The 19,134-nt window shown below is 33.6% G+C and overlaps 1 protein-coding gene across 1 annotated transcript; it reads right to left on the reverse strand.

Annotated features, from left to right (window-relative positions):
- Positions 1-3,357: 3,357 nt before the first annotated feature.
- On the reverse strand, positions 3,358-7,193 carry LOC149189854 (coniferin beta-glucosidase-like). The gene is made up of 13 exons (XM_089410362.1): positions 6,715-7,193; positions 6,515-6,581; positions 6,329-6,387; positions 6,056-6,131; positions 5,873-5,944; positions 5,679-5,766; positions 5,286-5,538; positions 5,097-5,212; positions 4,646-4,866; positions 4,507-4,571; positions 4,149-4,251; positions 3,834-3,942; positions 3,358-3,713 (listed from the first exon to the last, which is right to left on the reverse strand). The coding sequence occupies exons 1-13, from the start codon at positions 6,847-6,849 to the stop codon at positions 3,422-3,424; spliced, it is 1,656 nt and encodes a 551-aa protein (XP_089266488.1). The 5' UTR covers positions 6,850-7,193; the 3' UTR covers positions 3,358-3,421.
- Positions 7,194-19,134: the final 11,941 nt, after the last annotated feature.

The raw sequence follows: 19,134 nt of genomic DNA on the forward strand, positions 1-19,134 counted from the left end.
TTCGATTCATGAAATTCATTGATTTTAACATGAGCTATCCAATTCTAGTAATTTTCTCTTGTTATTGGTATCAATTTGTCAATCATGTGGAATCTCTCTAGAATCCTAGAACTAATGACACAATATTTTACTTTACTCAAATTCAAATAGACACCACCAAGATATTTCCCTCTAAACAACCTACTAACTCTGACCTATGCATTTCTTTACTTGCCAACAACTTGCTAACTCTAGCATTTCATTCCATTTATTAAGTTTCCTTCTATGTTGGTTGGTCTATCTGATTGTAGTATGTAACCATGTCATTTGGGTTATACATTTCCCTTTCTGGTGTGTATTCATTCACATCTTGACCATAGATGATTTATATGAAATTTTCATTCATAAGTATAATGCACTAGTAGTAGCTTAGTAACGAATTCCCTCTTTTCATAAAACTTTATTTTCATTTATATGGAAATTGGAAGTTTCATTTTTTTAATTTTTACAAATTGTAATTTTTTTGTGTACAACTCCATCGCAATCCATTTCACATAGTCATGGATCTGATCGATTCTAGCTAATTTTAGAATGCAACTATTTCATTAATCCTTTGCTTATGCACAAACAATTGAAATCTAGGTTTTAGAATAGTTTTGCAAGAAAATATTTGTTTCTTGCACCATCATTCATGTTCTTTGATTTGTTATGGTCATTTCATGAGATTTTTGACAAGTGACTCTACTTCTTCTAGAGTTTTGAATCATCTACATTGATTCATTAGTATTCATAACATCCTTATGTATTTCTAATTAGCATGGTCACAAGTTTACCCTTTGTGAAATGTCAAGGTTTTATGTCAAGTTCTCTCTTTGCCCATATTTATTTGCTTTGTTTGTTCTTCTTCTTATTTTTATGTAGCTCTCTTTACACTATATGAAATTGGAAGTCCAAATCTTCTAAATGCTTGTACACTGTAAAATATTTTAACCTTGTAGCTCATCATTTCATATAATTCACAAACATTTCACCTGGCTACTCATTTGTAGGTTTCAAATTAAGTTTTCTAAGAAATATTTCTTGGTCCACCAAATCTTGCAATCTTAGGTGTGAGTCTAAGACAACCACAATTGATTTAAAATGATTTATTGTTGTTTTTTTTTGTGTAGAGAAAATATTATTATTTAAACTTGGATGCACAATTCTTGAAAGGGTTTAATAAATATTTTCTAAAATTCAAGTTTCTTACTTATTGTATCATATGCATGTATGTTATCATATATTTAAAACTGTTTTTGGATTGTTCCATAGGAATTTGTCCCCTACACTTCCCACGTCCTCAAAATGAGGGAGAGTATTTAGAAAAACATTTTACCACCCCGCATTTTGCGAAACTAAGTGAAATACACAAGAAAATGTTTTGCCAATGTACGGGACATGTTTCACAAAATTTGGGACTTCTAGGCAATGTGCACCCTTATGGCCCCCAACCTCCCCTTCCCTGTTACTGCATCCCCCAAACCTACCCACCCTAAAAAAAAATAAAAAATAAAAAATCCATTACATAATGATGAATTGTTATGTTGGGATATTTTTTTAGTAATTTTAGATATGGAGTTTCTTACACTATCCCCTCGTCCCCATGAATTTACCTAAAATTTTAGGGTTTTCTCTAGACATACCCGTGTTTGTTTCCTCTCTCCCACACTTATACATCTTAGAACTTGGTGGAAAACTATGTCTTTGCATTTCTTTTATACAATATGAAGAAGGATATAATAATAATAAATGTTATATTCAAAAAAAAAAAATTACAACTATTATTTTGACATACAACATTAAGATTTAAGCATAAAATGAAAGCAATGTTTAAAGTAGAAGATCACATAAAAATGTCTAGACTTGAAAGGTAGGACATCAAATTCCAACCATGCATAGAATGGCCTTGTTTAATAACAATTTATCATTTTATTTTTATAAACCATGAATATACTAAAATTTTCTGCATTTGAAAAGTAGGACATCAAATTTCAACAATGCATAAAATGACCTTGTTTAAGAACAAGATATCATTTTAGTTTCGTATTCTAGGAATATACTAAAGCTTTAGGAAGCTTGATAAAATAGTTGTATACACTAAAGGATAATTGAAGAATTTGAGAAAGATGACTAAAGAATTTGAGAACAAACAATTGTGTACATTAAGAGATCAACTAAAGAATTAAAATTTGAACATTAGATGAAATGAGTGTTCAAATTAGAACTTCTCATAAAAAATTCTTAACTTGTGAGGTAGGATATCAAATTTCAACCCTATATAGAATGACCTTGTTTAATAATAGAATACCATTTCAGTTTTCTAACCCAGAAACATATTAAGGTTCTTAGGAAGCTTATAGAACAATTGTGTACTTTAAGAGATTCTTGAAGAATTTGAGAAGGACAAAAAGAGCAAGTTGTTCCACATAAATGCCAGTTACTTTTGGTAATTCCAACATGATAGGAAACATGTATGTATACAGTTTTTCTTTTGTGGTTTCTTCAATTATTTTAATGATTAGCTCTCAAAATGACTAAACTATTGTAACAAATTTACTTCAAAAGAATTGAAGAAGAAACACAATAATTCACAAAAATACAATCATAACACGTATAAACACATTGAATTGTTTATTCCATTTAGTTCAAGGTGGATTTAGACTTGTAGGTTTTTGACTAAAGATAAATATATTATTCCATTGAGACTTCAAGCCAACAACTTAACTCCACATTCTAATCTAGGAAAAAATCTTGCTCGAGAGAATCTCTCATATCCAACTAAGATTCAACAACCTCCACAATAATAGACAATGCATATATGTGTAGATAATCAGGAACACTCATTAGGCACACCAACAACTATTGAAAAATAATAAATCAGCTAGCAACACTAGAGTCATATTTTCTAAGAAAACCAAGATTGTCATTCGATATTTCATAATTTAAACTGCTGTGATTTTGCTTGTGACAAACATGAAGCACAAAAGCTCATATTTTCATAATTTAAACTGCTGTGATTTTGCTTCTGACAAACATGAAGCACAAAAGCTCATATTTTGAAGTATACGGCTCATAAAGTTGGTTTCAAATATCGTTTAAAGACTTGGATACCTGTAGAATAAAATTGTAGTGAAAATAAATATAATATCAAACAATTTGTAAGGTTTCAAAGGACTGTTGGTCAGAAAAGACTACTGAAAATTTTAGGTAATTTCAATCAGTGAATTTCAATCTGGGGATGAAGATAAAGATAATAATGATGAAAAACTTCCAGTAACACTAATATGATCTATCATAACTTTAAAGAAATAAAAATAAAAATTGAAATTTTTTAATGCATTGCTATAAACATCATATATTAAATGATGTAAAAACATTTTCGAAGTGAATATAAACATAAATATCAAATTTGTTTAAGAAAATGATGCCTAAAATATATCGCATTGTTTTCATAAAATTGGGTTTCAATTCTTGGTTCTATGAGACGTTCATAGGAGTGTAGGTGTTGAGGAGATTCCCTGCTTTCCTGCCTCTGCAGAAAAGTCTTGTACCAATGCGCAGATAGTTTGGGATAACGCTTCAAGTTGTCGTTGAAGTCCACATAATGAAGACCAAAACGCCTAGTGTAACCACCCAAAACTTCAAAGTCATCTAGGAGAGTCCATATAAAGTATCCACGGATGTCTGACCCATTCCTGCCACAATGAATAAACGTTTTAGGTCAGAGATATTCCTCATTTCACAAATTCCTTGATTTCATCAATTGTTTAAGAAATGGTGTGCCTTGAATGAAACAGTGTATGCTCTTTGTATACCTTATTGCTGCAAGCACATACTGAAGGACATCTTGATGGAGATCCATCCTGAATTGGTCATTCAAGGCTTCAGAAAGGGGAATAGAAGAATTACTACGCTCTGAAAATCCTGTCCAGACATGAAAGCTGATATTGTAAGTCCAGAGCAGAGCAGATAATCAGATGGTCAATGATCAAAAAATGATATTAGCAGTAGCACCAATCTATATGTATATTTTCTTGAACCAGCATAAATCCTTAAGTGTACAGAGAATTCTCATTGAGGACTTGAAAACCTAACTTGTGCTAAAGGAATAACATAGCAAGAGTGCCCACCATTTTCATACACAATAATAGGAATATTATGGGAACGGTCCTCAATATATTCAAGCGCTGCCTGCATGCTTTGTGGTACAACTGGCATACCAGAGAATGATTTCTGCCACAAATTTCGGCATGATGTAAATATTTTTTTGTCAAGATATAAACATACTTAGAACATAATGTTAAATGTTTAAAATTTATAAAAATTATAGTCGAATTTTTGTTTTCTATTTGTCTCTCAGTTTAAATCCAAAATTTCTATCGAACTGTAAAAATCTACATACCGTATATTTATAAAAAGGCTTCTGCTAAAAGGAAAAAGAAAACATATGATTATAATAGGACATGTGATTCTTCAAAATCTTCTTACATTGAGGGGAATTCCATCTCGCTCCGCTGCATTTATCAAGCAGTACAGAACAGCCATAAAATGTTCTTAATACCAATGTTCTTGCAATGTATCAGTATAGAAAGGCTGTTAGAAAATGAGATTTATTGAGTTAAATCTATTTCAATTCCAATGGACATATCTTGAGCATAGTCTCTTGACATAAGTTCACCTTTTCTTGGAACATCAAAACAATACATGGTAAAATAGTGATTGACACCAATGAAGTCCAATGACCCTTGTAACTTTTGAGTCTGTTCCTTTGTAAATGAAGGTAACCGAGAACCCACTATATTCCTCATGCTCCCTGGATAGTCTCCAGAAACAAATGGGTCTAAAAACCTGGATTTTAGAAAAAGAAATTAATTCAGGGTGGTTGTCTGCCCTCAACCAAACAAAAGTACACCTATTTGCATCCACTTCAACAATATAGCTGTTAATTATTTGAATCACTACGAAAACCCCAACTGAAAAAGAGAAGAAATAACAATTGATGAGACTGCTCAATGGCACTGAAGCTTCTGGTTGAAGCATAAGTTAACTTGAAATACACTGTTAAAGAAGTCACTCACCAGCCCACCATAAAATCATTTGCTCTTTGAGTAGCAGCCACATCTGTGGATTTATTGGTAAGAGGTATCATCCTATTTACTAAAATTACTAATCCAATCCAGCCCTTCTGCTTTGCCTGCATTCATCAAGAAATTTAGAAAATCTCATAGAATGAATGGATAGGAACATAGATCAGCGAGGAAAAGAACCTGATAGTTTTTCCTGTACAGCTCCACAGCAGCTATATGTGATAGCAAAACATGGTGGCCAACAATATAAGGCTCAACAGTTGAGTTTCCAGCAGTACAATTTCCAAATGGTTGGGAGCATCGTTGAGGTGGGAAAAAGCCTTGATCATATCCTGCAATGGTAAATATATTGGGCTCATTGAAAGTGGACCAATATTTCACTCGATCACCAAACTCTCTGAAACACACATCTGCATAACCTTTAAAATCCTCCCTGCATAAGATCGAAGTAGATTAGAGAAATCTGCTTCTCTAACCATAAGATTATTGATGCACCAATAAATTAATGCTTTGACTTGTGTGTCAACCCACATGGAAGAAAATCAAGAACAGGAGATGACATAAGATGTTTACACAATCTGTGGATTTAAGAAACCTCCATAGGAATCTTCCAGAGCTTGGGGCAGATCAAAGTGGTACAATGTAACATGTGGTTGAATGCCTGAGACATGCATTGTGTCACGATTAACAGTTTTGAGGATGATAGTCCCAGGAATAAAACCAAAGTAGAGAGACAAGTTTGTCAATTAATAAAACAAGAGCCCTACCATGGGACAAAAGCTCATTAATGAGGTTATTATAGTACTCAACGCCTTTTGGGTTGATGGGTCCTTCACCATCTGCATCAATGCATCAATACATGTGAAATAGTTATTTCCTACCATTGCCCATTTAGTGTTTACTAAATTTTCAGGATTAAGCATGTGGTCAGAGCTCAAACAGAAACATACCAGGAATAAGCCTGGGCCATGAGATTGAAAACCTATAGGCATCTACTCCCATCGCGGACATTAGATCAATATCCTCCTTCAAAGCCCACATGAAATTTTGCATCAGGTTGATACCCAAATCATTTAGCAGTTTATCTATTGATGCATTAGTATGAAAACAACAATAATGGGGTTGGACATAGATATAAAGCTTGAGGATGGCTTACAAGTAGCCACTCTATATAGGTTTGTGCTAGTGACATTTATTGTTCTTAGATTTGCAGATAATAATACCTTGTAACGATGGTATTGATCAACAGCTACATCTCCAGTAGCTCCATCCGGAGTAGTCCCTGACAATACAATTGAAAAACAAACAACAGCTCACTTTCAGCCTTGGCCTTGAAAGTCCCAAAGTAAAGTAAGGAACTGTGTAGAATGCAAATGAAGGGATGAATGAAGATATGTGATGAAACAGACCTTCCCTGTGAGTGAAAGTGTCAAAGATGCTTGGTTTCCGACCATCTTCTGCTGCAGCTCCTTCATACTGCACAAAACCAATTGCGGATTTTTCACATTAACATCCCACTCTATGAATTGGGAGATGGGCATGTCTTCCCCATAATCATTGAATGAATGAATGTATACATTAGTTTATGAATGATGAAGCAGAAAGAGACCTGGTAAGCAGAGGAACCAACACCAAATATGAAGTCTGGAGGAAAGTCGTTTCGAGAGAGCTGTTGTGCAGAGGCAGAAACAGTAGACAGACTCACCAGGATCAGCAGTTCTATAATCGAACCTACCATTCTCATGTCTGCTAAAATAGTACTGATTGGTTGAAGATTGTGAGCTTAAGCTTAAGTACAGACAAGAACAATGAGAATGAAATTGAGGCTGAAATATACTAATGTAACCAGCTCAACATTGGTGAGATCGGAAATTGGTTCATCTTTGACCTCGATTCCAGAAGTAGAAATTGGTTCATATTTGACATCAATTCCAGAAGTGAAGTAGAAATTGGTTCATCTTTGACGTCAGTTCCAGAAGTGAGACGTGGCTACATTCAGAAAGGCTAATTGCACTGAGAGGTTCACGAGTTTACCACTGGTTTTAACCTTTTCTTCAAGGAAGTCCCATTATTTCCATCCAATTCTTTGGTATGTTAGAAGGGTAGAAGTTTTGTAATGGGCGGAGTCCTATGGGAGTGTTTTCAAATTTCTGGACTCTTATTAAGTTATAAATCTCTGGTGTTTTGACTTTTACTAACTTCGTTGCTATAATGAAAACCAATCGATTCATTGTGATTATAAACTTCTTTCCCATATTTGGGATGTAATCTTTAATCCAAAAAAATTCCCCCAAAACAAAGCCAATTCTAACTAACGGAGTAATTGTAGTTTTTTTAATTGAATTATAAAATTCAATTAAGTGAATTATTTTAAATTAATTTATATTTATTTTAATTTTAGAATTACTAAATATAGAGAGGGATTAAATGTTTTGAGCTTAAAAGCAGTTGTCTACAAGTGAGACTTTTTGAAAAGTTTTTTTATTGATTTTTTGATCTAATTTATTCTACCAAGTACTTAGAGGGATCAAATGTTTTGAGCTAAAAGTGATTGTTTATAAGTGAGACTTTTTGACAAGTTTCCCTGTTGATTTTCGGATCTAATTTGTTTAGAATCTGATAGGATTCATTGACATCACAAATTTGACGAGTGAACTCTTCACAATTAGAGTGTCCTAGAGGTTTTTGAGAGTGCCAAATCCATATATGTAATCAAAAAACCAGTCCAATCAACACAAATCAAAATTTCACCACATTTTTTTTTCCCTAAGCAAATATAGTAGAAATCCTATAATACATGCATCCTAAAATAAAAATAAAATGATAATAAAAATTGTAATATAAATATCACGATGATATAAAACGATAACATACTCTTATTACTTTTTAATATTTCTATAATTAATTATTTATATTAATACAATAAATATAAATATGAATATGATGTAATATAATATTTAATATTAATATTATATTATATACTAATATTATAATAATTATAATATTATAGTTTATTATATTAATAATATTATAATTAGTTGAGAAAAAATAAACCAGATATTCATATAAAACTATATTATAATTATTTAATATTAATATAAATATAAATATAGATATTATTAATATAACATAGTTTTAAAAATCTTAAAATATCAAAATCAAAATAGGCGTACTATATTGAAATTATAGATATATTTTTATATATTTTGGAAAAATATCTTTAAAAAATAATTTAAAAATACCTCAAATATTTAATATTCTAAAATTTTTAGATCATCGTAAATTTATAAATATATCTTTTAAATATTTTAAAAAAATAATGTTCAAAATCAAAATAATCGTACTTTACAAGTAATCTAAGATAATAGTCTAAGATACCATAAGATGCCATATTGTACAGTGAATTAAAAGCTTGGAAAGATACCACATATATTGTACATCGAATTAAAAGCTGGGAAAGATAAGTTGACTTTGGTAATGTGGATGAGAAATGGAGCCATTTAATAGGTTGGACATCTCCTAGGAAAGGCATGAGATGATTGGTGGTAAATTAGTATGTATTTAACACTGACACGTTATGCTAAATATTTTTATTGGTTTTATAGGTTATTTTAGAGAATTTTTACTTGGAGTCGTGTAAGTAGGATAGCTAAAAGTGGTTGGAATTTGGGCAAATTTTTTTTTAAAAAACTTGTAGAGGTAACGTTTGAATTATGTTTTTGATGGTGGAAATGGATTCAGCGCAATCAAAAATTTATAGAGCATTATGAAATTTGACAGGTTTTACTTGGATTTACAACCATATTTTTTCAAAATATGACCTAAATTTCCATAACTTTCAAGGCAAAAAAGCATAATCATTAGACTACGACAGGTTTCTATTTATAGTGAGAGAAATTTTAATTTAATAGGTTTCTATTTATGGCATGGATGTCTTCAAGTCTTGTTTGAGAATTTTAGAAAAGTACATGAATGTGGAGTTAGTGTGATTCAAGTTGAATGTGGAGTTAGTGTAACTGAAGTTGAATATTGAAAATATTGCTATGTTTCTAGATGTAATTCCATATAACCATACATGTATAATTCTATATAACTAATACATGTATATTTATTTATTAGTAAAGGTTATTTTCTTTTTTTAATTGTGTTTTTATATGTATTTAAAGTGGAAAAGAGTTTGATGTTAAGATTTATTAGTTTAATTTATGCTTTACAAAATTCAATTATAAGTCTCCATATATAACAACAAACAAAAAAATAACTAGCAAAGTGTGTGGGGAGGCATTATTGAAATTGAAATTAAATAATTAGGGGTGTGTGGGTTGTAGGCTTCGAAGCAAATCCTCAACTTGGAGATTCTAGCAAATTCTAGCAGGGACATTGTGAAGATTAGAGCAATGAAATGGAATACTAAGTAAAATTTTTAGATTTTGAAGAATCTATCACCTAAGTGAAAATCTCAAAATTTTGATGGTGTGGGAAAATAATGAAAATCCTCCAAAAGATATGCTTCAAAATATAGTAGAAAAAATAAATAAAGCTCAAATGTGATTCATACTAAAACAAACTAATAAAACATTGTAAATAAAATAGGAAAATATAATTAATATTTATCCAAACAACATTGTTTTTCAAAGGTTTGCACTTATCTCAATTTGTTTGTGTTCATAGTATTGAGGCCCTGCAACTACTTTTTACTTACTCCCACTTATTCATGTGCACAGACAAAATCAATGATTATGTGATTAAGAGATTGATTGTATGTTTTATATTTATACATTTACTTTTAATGTTGAAGTCGACATTAAATTGGCCTTTTTTTAGCTATTATTATTAGTTATAATATAGCTAACATTAAAAAATGTTGACATACAATCTTTCTTACATTACATCTAACACATAGAGATCTCCCCCATACTAGGTTGTAGAGTGCCCCTCGGGGCAATGATTAAAATTATATATATATATATATATACACACACACACACATATATAATCTCAAGGGTTAGCTCAAGTGGTCTAGAGTCATATATGAAGTTATTTGATATTGTTGCTAGTTATTGTTGATCACAGGTTCGACTCTCTTCGATTCCCTTGGGGCGAGGCCTTGTAATCAAGGTTGATAGTTTACCTAGTTTACCATCCACAAAATGTGGGGAAGTACTCTGAGGTTTCTTTTGCTTTCATTCCAAATAATATATATATATATATATATATATATATATATATATATATATATATATATATATATATATCGGATGAGTGTGATGAGTTAGGGGCGTCATCATCTCGCACAATTAATGTTGTTGAGATGCCCCCTTCAATTCTTAATTGTTAAGCATGTAGTCAACTCCAAATATTTATGATATTAGGTGGAAGGTGTTAATACTCATGCTAGATGTTTTGATGTTGAGGTTGCCTGTATAAGGGCTTGTCTGAATCGCGTCTGAATGGCTGTGGTCATTACTCCTACCCCATCATTTTCAAAGCAAGCCAAGCTCTATGCACACATTACCCTCTAGCTTTGATGCAATTTCTAGCTATTTTTGTTCTGGAAAATCAAGAATGTATGGTTTCCTCCCTCGCAAATATTTCACTCTATTATTTCTCTTATTCTTAGTCTCTATCACAAGCTCTCTCCATGAGTGAAGAGGAGCATCCTCCAAGGTGGGTTTTTCCCTATGATTTCCTTATTTGAAAGACTTAGCTTGTTGGATGCCTCAGCTCTAGTGCTTTGTAGATTCTATAATGGTGAGACAACAGGCTTGTGTTCATCATGGAAATGATAATTGAGGGGAGCAAAGGAGTTCTTGTGCTCATTTAAGGGTTGAAACCTCAATTCGGGCATTTGCGAAACAAATTCCTGAGATGGTGCATGAAGAGATTTAGGAGTTGGATTTAGCTATAGTAGTGGATCATGTCGGCACGTTAGACTCTATAAATATCTCAAATTGGGTTCCATATTAGGCACACTTGAGGAATAAAAAATCCTTCCTCCTTACATTGAGCTATATTGGAAAATAAAATTGTTGTTGGGGAAGGTCATGATGGACTCGAATGAAGTTGAAGAGGAGATCTTGCTAATGCTAGATAAAGTAGTGTTGAACTAGAAGGAGATGAGGTTTCACCTTAGGCATATTAAAGACAAACTTCCTCATATCCCAAGTCCCAGTGGTTACAACAAGGAGCTCCCTAGCCCAATTGAGGTGGATGTTTCAAATTCTTCTTAGTTTATATGGCTTTATTCTCTCAATTTTCTTGGCTCATCATCTATACAAGATACCTTTATGGTGGAACAACAAATCCATGTCACAACTAGAGCGCACAAGTATGAAAATCCTAAGAGTGTTACTTCCATATCAGAACTTGTTATCCCTACTCAACCTGATGGTCTTCTTCATTTTGATAACCCATCGTTGAGCAATGTGTGACATCCTCCTATAGGCACACTTCATAAGGCTACGGATAATCCCAATATAAGGGCCACTCACAACTACAACATTGTGGAGGATATGACACAACCATTTGTTGTTATATCTACACTTGAAAATTTGCAAAGTTGCCCCACACAACACAAAGCACTTCTAACTTCCATTGGTGGAGTATATCCCTCATATTTAAATATCATCACCTTCGATCCATCCTCATGGAAACATCGCCTTCCACATCATCTGGCCTTCCATATCATAGTCCACATCTTTGGACAACACATTCATTGGATAGCCTTAGACGAAGGGGAATCTACTTGTATTATGTTAGCAAAGTGTTGGAAGGCTCTTGGATCATCGACTTTTTCACCACCTAAATCTGCATTAAAGGCCTATAATGGGAATACCTTGCAACCTTAAGGGGTTTTTCCTACTTCGCCTATCGAGATCAAGGGTAAAACGATATCAATAAAAGTCAAGGTCATCGATGCCCCATTAGAATATAACCTCCTACTTGGGTGAAGTTGTTTTTATGCCATGACTACTATTGTTTCATCTGTCTTTTGTCATGATGTTCCCCCACGAGGGAAAAATAGTCATTATCGACCAACTAACCTTTTGCAAGCCTGATTTTTTTATCATGATAATTAGTGGATTCCATTTATAGGAGATTCCCCTTCTATTTCTAAAAGCATTGGAGAATGGATGTTCAAATTCTCTTTGTTAATGGTAACTTTCCCCTTGCTTCCCCTTGAAATGTCACAGACAACCAATGTTATTTACATGATCACTTCTCTCACTTATGACTCCAATAGATCTGATGAGCCATGGATAATCCCTTCTTGTTCAAGCATTGACATGTAAAAGAATCAAATGCCTTTGAGCCTCATTGAGTTGGCTTATCAAGATATCAAAACGGTGAATATTAACCCTAATCCAAGTTTCTCACATGTTGTGGAGCTTGATGCTTATTCCTCACTCGCATGGGTTGTCAATAATTTAAGTTCCTATGACTTCGTTGATACTATGATGCCATCTAATGAAGCCATCTTGGAAGCCATGGAGATCTTATATCCACCTTGGGAAGAATCTCACAATCGATAACTTTTCCTCCCTTGTTCGAAACACATACAAAATGATGACTTACACTACATCGTTTCATCGTGAAGTGTCAATTGGGTGCAAGATCCTTTCATGACACATAATGTGTTTTTTGAAGGGAAATTAGCAAACATTTCTCCAATCATTCCCATTGATATTTTTGTGAAACTTGAAGTCGTGGAAAACATTATTATTATAGTGGATTTCACTCTAAACAAGATCATTACCCATATGGCTCTTTTCAAAGAATTCTGTGACATTTTCGCTAGGCCCTATGAAAAAAAATTCTAGCATCAATCCTAAAATTGTAGAGCATCAAATCATCACTTACGAAGGATCTAAGGCAGTTCAAAAACGACTTTGTTTGTTCAATCATTGCAAATCTTCTACCATCAAGGTGAAAGTCGAAAAATTGCTCAAAGTTGAGTTCATCTATATGGTTCCCTTGATGGAATGGGTTTCTAACATCGTTCTTATCACCAAAAGAAAAGTACCATTAGTGTTTATGTCGACTATAGGGATATTAATTAGGCATGTCCAAAAGATAACTAGCCAACCCAATTCATTGACCAGATCATCCATGAATGCACCAATAGTGAGATTGTTTCCTTCATGGACTGTTTCTCCGCTATGACCAAATACATATTAAACTGGAAGATCAACACAAAATGGCTTTCATTTTTCCTTGGGGTATGTTCACTTATAGGAAACCACATTTTGGTCTTAAAAATGCTGGGGCCACTTTCCAGCAGACCATGTCTTATGTTTTTCATGACATCAAGTGAATTGTGGTGGCATACTTGGATGATCTCGCTACTCAATCTCCTCAATAGGCTTATCATCCTATGAATCTACGATCCATCTTTATGCATTATCTCTACCATAATGTTCATTTGAATCCCTGCAAATGCATCTCTTATGTCATTTTTTTACAATTGTTAGGCTTCATCATGTCCATGTACGAGATCATGGTTAATCCTATCAAGGTTGAGGTGATCATCAATCTTCCTCCTCCTTTCCCTATTAGTTAATCTTAGGGTTTGCATGGAAAACTATAACCACTTGTGGTTGAATTTTCATGTAAATAAAATAAAAACCAAGGTCATGGGATGCATATTCTAGGTTGAATGGTGCATAAACATTGTAGTGCGAATAACTTGCGATTTATTAATGGTTATGGAAATTGGCAAAGGCATCAATAAAGGAAAAGAGGAAATAATTGGAATTTAATTAAGGAAATACAGGAAAATAGGAGAAAAGGAAGATGAAGAGACGCAAATATGCATGCAAGGGAAATTAGAGAGAAATTAGAGAAAAATGAAGCAAAAGGAAAAAGGAAAGGAAGAGACTAGACATCAATGATAAAAAGTCATCAGTGAAACAATTCACAGGTTTTTTTCATTTCTAACTTTTGATCACTTTCAGAAATAGAGCTCTAGGAAAAGAGAGAGGAAGCACTTGGACAAGCAAGCAAGCAAAGGAAAGAAAGGGAGAAAAAGGGAAGGTTGGAAAAGAAGCTACAACTGGAGTTCATTGCAAGTAACAAGTTGCATGTGTGATTTCCTTGTTGAGATTTAGATGCATGGTACTTACATGTGGTTCTTTGGTCTTGATTGACAGTTATTTCATCCTTGCCTTACCATTTCCTACATATCCAAGATGTAGTGGGCTCTCTATTTTGATTAAGCTTTGGATGGTCGCTAGGCTTGGATCCCGGTTGAGGTGGTCTCAGGAAAATTTCCAAGGGTCAAGGGTGGAGATGAGCTTTCTCCTATAACTCTTGACAAATGGGTAGAGACAGGAAAATTCCTCTGGAGCTGATGAAGGATGTTGGAGGCATCCAAGCTTGTTTTGATGTCAGTGATTTCTGGACCGGTTTAGGTGAAATTGCTATGGTTTAGGGTTAAGGTGATTTGACCTATGGAAGCGCTAGTTGGTTCTATTTTGGTTCAACCCATATTATCTCACAACCATGCTTGGAATATGGCACGTGGGTGATTGGCTAAAGAGAGATTTGGTTCAGCCCAATCTATGGTCCGGTGGTAAGTGGAATTCCCTAACTTGGTTAGATTTTGCATGTGATTAATATGAGTTAATTTCCTATTGTGATCTATGAGCACATGTAATGGTTATTATGTTGATATTATGATTAGTTTGTCATGTATTTTATTCTTGTTATATGTTGCTTAGAGGCATGGTTGAATGAAGTATTATTGCCATGGATCTTGTTCATGATTTAGTTGTGGAATGGTTAATGTATGCATGGGCTAACAAGTTTTGTTGCAACTATCTTGAGAGGGAATTGGGCCTTCTTGATGATTCTCTGAAAAACTTAAGAGGTCATGATCAGATATGCATTTATGACCTATAACTACTATGTTTAATACACGCTTGACGAAATGTTTATCATGTGACTAGTATGTTTGAGCAAGTTCTAGCCTTAGTATTCATCATAAATACTTGTTGTTATTCTAGAATGAGTTCTAAAGAGATTTGGGTGGTACTGGCACACATCATATAGGTTAGCCTTGAAAATGTGGCACATATATCACAACTGCACTCTCTGAACTAGAGAATTTTGGTTATAACCGCATGCAGGAAGGCTCATGAGTGTGGTGGGAGCCTTCCAAATGCATGCACAGTGTGTCAAGCATTCAATTGGGGCGTAAAGTATAAGAAGTGAAAGTTCCAACTTAGGGATTGATCGCCACTGGTTTTTGTTAGCCAACTGTGTGATCTTTCTAGTTAGAAGACCCCACTTCCATGACTGGAACTTGGAGGTTGGGCCATATCATAGTAACACTTAGCTCATGTTTACCCTAGAGAGCTTGTAAAAGTGGGTAAATGTGGGATGGGGTGGTTACAGAAAAGAAAAATTCTTACATTAATTCATTTCCAACTATGTTGAGATCATAAAGGGTATCATGTGCCTTCTCAAAAATGATATACCATTTGTATGGGATGCCTAAGCACAATGATATTTTGATGCCTTGATGTCAGCCTCGTTACTGAACCCTCCTAATTATGGTTGGGACTTCATTTTATATCTTGCAACCTCTTATTCGACTCTCAACATCATTCTTGTCCAAGAGGAAGAGGACCACAATGAGCATGTCATCTACTACCTTAGAAAATGATTAGTAGGGGAAAGCTTTGTTATTCGTACATTGAAAAGTTGGCTCTAGTTTTCTTCTTCATTATTTAATGGCTTAGACACTATATCCTCTTGCGTATTTCATCTTCGTCACTAACTCCAACCATGTGCACCATTTTCTTAGTAGACAAGTCAATGGAAGAAAGTATTTCAACTAGATTGTTATCTTTCATGAGTTTGATGTGGAGTTTATGGTCGTCAAATCTAAGTAATAATTAGTCTTTGGAAAGAAGTTATATGAACTCCCTCCTAATAGTGCTTGAAAAATGGTTACTAATTCATTTCCTAATGAGACTTTGCTCTTTATTATCTCTTCTAATCCATGGTATGGGGATATATTGATCTATCTCTAGACCCAATAGTTTCACCCTAAGTTGTCTTGTGATTCCCATTGGAATATATGCCACAACACCAAAAAATAACTCATTGTAGATGATACCCTTATGGCCATGGGGTTGACTTAGTATGACATTGATGTTTAACACATGACAAGGATGAACATGTTTTAAATAAGCATGTGGTGGTCATCTCTCTGGGTTAGCCACTACCTAAAAAATCTTACACATTGGTACTTTTGGCCATCGATCTTCAAGGAATGTATGGTTGTGGTTTAAAGGTGACATCCCTATCCTATATTTGTAAAATATGCACTCATCCTTCTCCCCTTCATCTTGTGGTTATTGTCGACACTTTTGCAAAATGGGGTATCAATTTCATGTTAGTGGGTCCAAATCATGTTGAGTGCCTATGGTGAACATATTCTCGTTCCTTGAAAAGTTATGTGATATCTCGGGACCAACAACGGTCTTTGTTATAGGAATCACAATGTGCAAGTAAGATGCCTTCAAGGTATCACCCTTATCAGCTCTGGAAAGCATGGGTCACTTTTTTTTTAAGTATGACACCATAAGACTTTTAATGCAGTGCTTCATAAAAATGTTTGCAATTGCCCCTATATTGTACCAAAAAACCCACTAAAATTCTCTATTTTAGTTTACAAGAATGGCAAGGACCAAATCTTACAAGGTCAATGAAGAAAAAAAATAGCTTTGAAATACTCAAGGCTACATCATATTTCAAGAAGTTTCCTAATGCAATGTAAAAAGCAACTTCACCCCCTATAGAAAGATTCTCATTTCCAATTACTCCTGAGAAATATGTTATTGGAGATGGTGTCAGTCCAATGCTTGTATTGACCCCTGCATAATCATGTAGATATTGAAGCTCAACCTATCAAATTTACAATATATAATGTAAGCAAAGTTAAAGTGTAATCTGTGTCACAAAAAATTTACAAAAGTACTTTTATCACTATAAAGCATGAAGAATGTGCATATAAGCGACCATTTTTCAGTCGGTGACCATTTTTCAATAAATTGGGATGAGATAGTGTGCAAAAACTATAATAAATTTTGTTGTGAGGCAACAAGTGAACTCTAAAAGTTGAACTGAAAGACACCTTAGAGGTTTAAAATATTAATTTCTTAGGAATCAATGTTTCATTTCATAACAAGATAAAATAATAATGAAATGGCTAATGCACATATATCCAATATTGTACAGATATATTTTTAAGTTTACAAAGTTGTCCCAACATAATTTATGTCATAGTTTGACACTTGATCAGTTCTAAATATTGCTTTTTAGGCAAGGATAAAAGCCCCCCAAAAAACTTCATGTTGGTTGGATTTATGAATATAGGATTAATCCTCTAATGCTACACTCCTTTCAGAATTTAAAACTAGTCTTGGACAAGTTTTGCTTGAGATGTCAAATAGAATATATTGATCCTGATGATAAACAACAAAGAGAAAGAGAGAGAATGGAAGACCTTAACTAAGAATCATAACACATATCAAGGGTCAAGTTGTCAACAATAAATATGCACTTAATTTTTTTTTGCACTACATTAGCAAACTTACCAAAGATTATGCACAATGTTCTTTTAGAAGTTCAATCATGGCATGGTTATTAGCATCCTCTGCATTTGTAAATTGATGCAAAAGAAATTGTATCACTTAAGTCCTCAAACTAAACAATGCACATATTGGATTTAGTATCACTCAGTTTCCAAAATTGAAAACAAAAACAAATTAATTAATACTCCAAACAAAAAATACTTATTGCAACAAAAGATTTTGAAGACGAAAATTGCACTCCTTGCTCTTGATTTATAAAACAAGCTTTCAATTGGCAATAAATACTAACACCAGAGATGAGAACTATAGGAAAGCTCAAGTGGAATTGTATAATGAGAAAGAAGAGGCATTCAATGCCAAGATGATAATTTGAAAGACTTTTATCTAGGAGTGGATGGAGGTAGCCATCAAAACTCTTATCTCACCTCTCTCAAAGGATCTGTGATCATGAATCAAGACCAAGAGGAAAGTTTCCTATGGAAGAAAGGAAAATATTAATTAATGTGAAATGATACAAAGTGTGCTTTTGACTGCCTTGCAAAGCATATTCCAAGAATATTGTGGTAGCATATCAAATTCTCGGTGAATCTATTCTTTCACCTCTATAGAAAAGTCTATTGGAATTATCGACACAAAAAGAATGAACCCTATAGAAAAGACAATACAAATAGGTTAGGGAAAACAAGATGAAGGAAAATCCTATAATGAATAATTGTGGCTTTGGGCTCAGAAATGATATTCAAGCCCAAAATCCAAAAAGGGATACAAACAATGAAATTGTGGAATCCAAGAAAGAGCTATAGCCTATATTATGATACTGTTGGAGGAGCTTTACACATGTGTGTGTCAAACCCTCTCCAGTAGGAAGTTGGATACCTAGAGATAGAACCAAGATATAAACTACTTTTTTTCTCCAATAGTTTTCTCATTAAGGTAATGGTTGGAGCAACAACGGGAGGATATGCATCCATCTCTAGCAACTTCAAGGCACACTTGCACACATAAAACACCCAGAATATCTTTACTCTTCCTCAAAAAATTAATCTCCTCCTAAGCTATAATTCAACATAAAAAAGTTACAAATTGAAATCAATACAATGGCAAAGAAGAAAAAGGAGAAAATGAATTGCAAAAAAGTCCAAGATTTTTTTCAATCGAGATAAATGATGCCCTAAGACACAGATTTAAACATTGTATGACATAAATAGCTACAAAAAAAGAACGGAAAAGCTAAGAGCAACTTATTCCAGTGAGAGTAGCTTATTCCACTCCTAAGCTTCATCTATATTGCCTCTGTCAATGTTGTCGAGGTTTTTGAAATTCACTAATAACCACTTCATCACAATAAGAAATGGAAACCAACATTGTAAACATTGGCTTAGCCCGAAGGCAGGTAGCTCCCCCTCAAGGGGACTAACTTGAAAAAT

The sequence above is a fragment of the Pinus tabuliformis genome, chromosome 3_1 (genome assembly GCF_031772625.1).
Source record: "Pinus tabuliformis cultivar Carrire ecotype Pingquan chromosome 3_1, CPIR1, whole genome shotgun sequence".
Classification (NCBI taxonomy): domain Eukaryota; kingdom Viridiplantae; phylum Streptophyta; class Pinopsida; order Pinales; family Pinaceae; genus Pinus; species Pinus tabuliformis.